This window comes from Sinocyclocheilus anshuiensis, unplaced genomic scaffold (assembly GCF_001515605.1).
Source record: "Sinocyclocheilus anshuiensis isolate Anshui unplaced genomic scaffold, SAMN03320099.WGS_v1.1 scaffold628, whole genome shotgun sequence".
Classification (NCBI taxonomy): domain Eukaryota; kingdom Metazoa; phylum Chordata; class Actinopteri; order Cypriniformes; family Cyprinidae; genus Sinocyclocheilus; species Sinocyclocheilus anshuiensis.
Window position 1 is genome coordinate 172,986 of NW_015555750.1, and position 6,165 is coordinate 179,150.

Consider the following 6,165-nt stretch of genomic DNA (forward strand, 5'->3'; position numbering starts at 1 on the left):
GGAATGACATGAGAGTGAGTAATTAATTAATGACAATTTAAATTTTTGGGTGAACTAACACTTTAACAGAAAGCTCTGAAAGTGTGTACCAACAGACCTGACTTGTGATCTAAACTGCACCCCAAAATCTGTTTCTTCTTTTAGGTACACCTATAACTGAGTTAAATCTACCAGAGGTCCTTCTTCATGGTATCAAGAAGCACCATATGTAGTAAAGGTAAAAACAAGCCTGAAAGCGAAACGTTTCACTGTCAGTCTGGGCAGATAGTATGTCTGTTTTACACTTTACCTCCTTAGTTCCACTTTTAGACATACTGAATGGTTTACTCTGGTAGTTTTTAGTCTATGGTAAAAAAAAAAAAAGATTCCTGTAGCTTGCAGCTGTTCCAACAACTGACAATTTAAAGATAACTGAAATCAATGTAGCTTCAATTGTCCAGATGCTCAAATGTCCTTCTGTGAGCAAACAAAAGCTTAATTTACATGACGGAGATCATCCTTTATCACAAATGCGAGCCACAGGTGTCCATCATCAGGACTATATATGAGATGCAGCAGAATGACAGTGGGTTACTGCAAAATAGTTAAAAACAAACAAGAGGTAAACACAGGCAACCAAGACAGAAAATGTTTAAATTAGTTCAAAATGACAGAACATGATAAAATTTAGGAGGCCAATTAATAAAACGGTTAGGGCTACATGATTAATCTAAATTAAATCACAATCACGATTAGGCAAAAGCTGCGATTGTCATGCGTATCTTTCAGTGAAGCACGGTTCTGTGATCAGTAGTAAATCTCCTTCCGAAGGCCAGAGGGCACTCTCTCGCAGAAGCTCCAAATATGCCCTGCAGAAGAAAGGTAATGTATGTCGTTCCAGGAAACAGAAGATTGAACTGTTTTAATTTATTCAACATGACAAATAAATACACAATGGTTTATCGGAGTTCTTTTTTAATTATAATTAAGTGTATTTATAATGCAACGCTAAGTGAGTTTGAAATAAAAACATGCTATTAAATGTGGTACTTTGTTGGAAAAGAGGTTCATAAATGCTTCTCATGTTTGGAAAGATGTTTGACGCATGTTGCTTTTTCAAATGCATGTTATAAACGACTCAAACTCGCCGGGTAAAGGTTCGATGGTATACAGAAGCGGGTTCAGATGGAGCAGCATTTAGCTACACAAACTGCTTTCATAATCGCAGAATGATTTCATCGATTTCATAATCGCGATTAAATTGGTCTGCGATTATGAAAGTGGCTTTGCGTAGCTTGTCAGTGAACTTTGGCTTCATTGTTAAGTTTCCGGCCGCAGCGGTATCCCTTCTAGCTACAACCCTGGAACGACTTGCATTACCATACCTTCGGATGGAGATTTACTACTGATCACAGAACCATGCTTCACTGAAAGATACGCATGACAATCACATTCGATTAATCGTGCAGCCCATTGAAATTGTGGCAAAAACAATATTTCACCATTCACTTTGTTTTAACACTCACACATTCTTAGTTTAAAATAAAGATGTTTTGCTGCTCTAAATTTAATCTTAAATACTCACCCGTGTCTCATCATCATCATCTGAAACATGTGGCCGTGCAATACTCATCTCCTCCTTACTCTCTGCAATCTGTTTACATTTCTAAAAAAAAGATGATTTGAAAAAAATTAGTACTAATAATATAAAGATTGGTTTTATATAGATATATCAGGCCTTGGTAAGGTTTTTTTTTGTTTTAAAAATAAGTCTATTACGCTCGCCAAGGCTGCACTTATTTGATCAAAAGTACAGTAAAACAATTATTATTGCGAAAAAATTATTAATAATAGTTTTCTTTTTTAATACATTTTGGAATACAATTGATTCCTGCAATGGTAAAGCTGATTTTTTTTTTTACAAAAACCCAGTACATATACTCTATGATACACTAAACAACTGGGATAGCAGTTCACAAACAAATCTTACCTCTGTAAACTCCTTGATGCTAATGCTGTTAGCTTGTTGAGCCACTTTCCTCTTCACCTCCTCAATACTGGCCAGATTAGGTGTGGGTGCTGAAGGGGGCTTGTTGATAATGGTAGGAAGTGGGGGCATTGGAGGCATAGAGGCCAGGGCACCCATGTTTGAGAGAGCAGCAGTCATTGTCGCCGCAGTCATACTTGCCATGGCAGCGTTCATTGTCATGTTTGGCATTGCAGGCATACCTGGTATACCCATGGGCAGATTCATAGGTAAATTGGGCACAGGCAATGGCAGAGGCAAAGACAAGGGGGCTGGAACTGGGGTTGGCAGAGGTAACTGTAGAATTGCCTTCGGCTTGAGACTTTCAGGTATGGGCATTCCAGCTTTAGCACACATTGCAGCAGCATTAGCCTTCGCAATCTCCAACAGTTGATCTTTATCTGTTTGAAGAAGCATTTAAGGTAAGTTATGTAGACAGATATTTCATGCTATTATTTAAGTCAACTTTAATATTATTTATGCTAACAAGAAAGGGGAGCCAAGCAAAGAGTATATTTACCTAGGTCAGTAAGACGTGGTGGCGTCTTGCTACAACTGCGTCTTGAGGTGGACCTCCTCTTACGGAGAATCAAAATTGGTGAGTGGCTTGGTTCACGTTTCCATCGATCTCGTCTATCAAAAGATCGCCCACGAAATGCTGGTCTCCGACGACGTGAAACAGAGCGTGATCTTCTGGATCGTGACTGACGAGCCCTTGACCGTGAACGAGATCTTCTCTTTCTAGCAGGGGAACGTGACTTGGACCTCCTTTTTCGAGCTGGCGATCTTGACTTTGACCGTTTCCGCTTGGGGGATTTCGATTTTGAGCACTTTGTTCTTGTGTGAGATTTCGATCTAGATTTTGCCCTTCGATTGGTTGATCTTGATCTTCTTTTCCGAACAGGTGACCGAGATTTCGTCCTCCTTTTACGACTATGTGAGGGAGACCTGGACTTGCGTTTTCTAATGGGAGACCTTGACCTCCTCTTGCTACTGACAGATTTCGACTTGGATCGCCTTTTCTGTGTGGACGAAATTGATCTGGAGCGCTTTCTTCGAACAGGTGACGTTTTGTTGGAGGACTTTGATTCTTTTACTTTACTTGGTGTAGGTGATCGTGAGCCCCCTGATCGATCATCTTCATCTGATCTTGCAGTACCATGTAGACGAACTGGCTCTGAGGACAAAGATCTGGATCGGTTTGGTCTTCCTTCACATTCAGAGGGATTTTCAGACTCTTCCTTGATTTTTTTACTTTGTGTGTCACATTCTGATGATGTTATGTCTTCATTTGATGGATTTTGCACAGATGTACATTCAGTAGACACTGGTTTCCATTGACTTGACTCTGCTGTCCCTTTAACTTCTAAATTTTCCTCCACAACATCCACAATTTGCTGTTTAGTCTCCGAGGTTTCTTTTGAACTCTTATCCTTTAAGGACTTTTCCTCTTTAGTCTGAGATTTAGAGTGTGCTTTCTTGGTAGGGGATATACTTCTATCTGATGACTGTCGCTCCCTGGAAATAGATCTTGATCTTGATGTGCGTCTCTGAGAAACTGACCGTGACCGTTTACTTTTTTGCTTTTTAATTCTTCTTAATTTTGGGGATTCAGACTTTGAATTATGTGAAGATGTCCGTGACTTTGATCTTTTACGTCGTTGAGGAGATACTGACTCTGACTTTGTGCTATGAGGGCTCCTAGATTTTGACCTCCTTTGACGGGCTGCAGGAGAACGTGACTCAGAGGGCCTGGAGCGTTGAGGGGACCGAGACTTACTTTGACGTCTTGGGCTTCCTGAACCTGATCTTCTACGAGCGGATCTTGATCTAGATCTTCTGTTTCTTCTTGATCTAGATCGCCTAAGAATCACAACGGATCTTGAGCGTGTTCGCCTTGCTCTTTTGACAGATCTAGACCTGGACCGCCTTGCCCGAGAAACAGGCGTCCTCTTTCGAGAGTGGGACCTTGAGTGTCTTCCTCTCCGTACAGATCTGGACCGTGATCTTGAGCGCCGATTCTTCCGCCGAGAAACAGATTGTTTTGATCTTGAGTGTGAACGTCTTGGTCTTCCAGTTGACCTAGATCTTGAGCGATGACCACGTCGTGGAGACCTAGTCCTCGATTTTTTGGTCCTTGTGCGGGACCTTGAGTCGGAGCGATATGCTCTTCTTCCAGAGAGCGACCTTGACCTGCGTCCAGTTTTCTTTGTTACTTTAGACGGTGACCATTTTGATGGAGACCTGGAGCTTATTTTTATTCGATCCTTCCCACCAGAGGCAGACACAGACCTGTCCCTTGAAGATGATCTGTCATTATGACGTCCTGATTTACCAGATGACTGCTTTGGAGTTCTAGAGCGACTGTGTTTAGATTTTTTCCCTTTAGTGTCTGAAAGCGATCGTGACCTTGACCTGGAGAGGGACTGTTTTTTCTTTTCTTTCTGATTCCCATTTGCTTCCTTTGAGATGTCCTTCTGCACAGCTTGCTCTTTGTGCACATTCTCTTGCTTAGGAATAATATCAGGAAGTTCTTGCACTTTACCAAAACTTTCATGTTCACCAACAGCTTCCACTTTTATGTCCCTCTCTGCAATTAGTGCATGTGCAGTCTCAGGAGACATCTTTCTTATCCCTTCTAATTTTAAACTTACTTCTTCAGTGTGATCAGAAGTCATTTCATCTTCCAATTGGGGTGTGCTATCTTTAAATTTGTCTTTTGGAAATGTAGCTGCAGTGATAGGTGACTTCCTGTCCAACTTTAAAGATGCCACCTGCAATTTTTGTGATTGTTTGGAGTCTGGTTCTGATTCTGACCCTGACGCTGAGGTACTTGCCGATCTTGAGCGAGATGAGGACTTTTTTAGGACCTCCTGCTTTTCCTCCTCTTTCCGTCTTCTTTTTTTCTTCTTTTTCCCAACACGATGTTTCTGTTTTTTAACTTTGGCATCAGCTTCCACATCACTAAGGTCTGTAAAGACACATATAATGTGCTTTTACTTTACAAATTATACATTTCAAATTAAAACTCACAGTAAATCAGTTTCAAATTGTGCATAAATATCATTTGCCAGATCGTCTGTTAACTGAGAAAACATGGACATACCTTCTGTGCAATTTTTTGTGGCATTCGCATGATCATCAGCCTCAGGGTTAGATGAGCCATCTTTATTCACACTGTAAAAAAGGAAAATATTTGCTTTTAATTTAAAAGAATCTAAAAGCAAAGGGAAAAAATACATTCAGCGTTGCCAAGCAACTAAACCTCTCACCTCGTTCTTGTTTGGGAATCACCATCTGACTCTACTCCAGATTCAGAGCTACTCTCCTTTTCACCCTTGCGCTTCTTACGTTTCTTCTTACTTTTGTGTTTCTTATGTTTCTTGTTTTTCTTTTTTGGGGTCTCACTCCCATCCTTTACAGTAAATGTTTCTGCTTTTTAACTTTGGCATCAGCTTCCACATCACTAAGGTCTGTAAAGACACATATAATGTGCTTTTATTTTACAAATTATACATTTCAAATTAAAACTCACAGTAAATCAGTTTCAAATTGTGCATAAATATCATTTGCCAGATCGTCTGTTAACTGAGAAAACATGGACATACCTTCTGTGCAATTTTTTGTGGCATTCGCATGATCATCAGCCTCAGGGTTAGATGAGCCATCTTTTTTCACACTGTAAAAAAGGAAAATATTTGCTTTTAATTTAAAAGAATCTAAAAGCAAAGGGAAAAAATACATTCAGCGTTGCCAAGCAACTAAACCTCTCACCTCGTTCTTGTTTGGGAATCACCATCTGACTCTACTCCAGATTCAGAGCTACTCTCCTTTTCACCCTTGCGCTTCTTACGTTTCTTCTTACTTTTGTGTTTCTTATGTTTCTTGTTTTTCTTTTTTGGGGTCTCACTCCCATCCTTTACAGTAATGGCTTCATACGGAACAGCAGTATCAGATGGCTCATCATCTGTAGAGGTAACATACAATGTTTACAAACATATTTATGTGAACATAATAACTACAGCATGACAGAAGTGTTCTCTAACAGTTATAAGAAAGTTATATTAAAAAACTATGATTAAAATGCAGACTTAGCTATACCTTAAAAATGGACTCAGAGAACTTAAAGGGTTAGTTCACCCAAAAATGAAAATTAGGCT

At 39.9% G+C, this 6,165-nt stretch overlaps 1 protein-coding gene across 3 annotated transcripts in view; it reads right to left on the reverse strand.

The window, feature by feature from the left end:
• LOC107673696 (serine/arginine repetitive matrix protein 2-like) overlaps positions 1–6,165 on the reverse strand; it is a 14,147-nt gene continuing 7,982 nt past the window's right edge. For 2 of the 3 annotated variants that reach the window (XM_016467421.1, XM_016467420.1), the window contains exons 3-8: positions 5,780–5,972; positions 5,614–5,684; positions 2,526–4,976; positions 1,970–2,406; positions 1,565–1,645; positions 1–573 (exon numbers count right to left, since the gene is read on the reverse strand). In XM_016467421.1, the coding sequence (XP_016322907.1) occupies positions 571–573; positions 1,565–1,645; positions 1,970–2,406; positions 2,526–4,976; positions 5,614–5,684; positions 5,780–5,972 (3,236 nt within the window). In that variant the 3' untranslated portion in view covers positions 1–570. Of the gene's footprint in view, positions 574–1,564; positions 1,646–1,969; positions 2,407–2,525; positions 4,977–5,111; positions 5,183–5,277; positions 5,421–5,613; positions 5,685–5,779; positions 5,973–6,165 lie in introns of all 3 variants that reach the window. The other variant, XM_016467422.1, reaches the window with a different exon arrangement.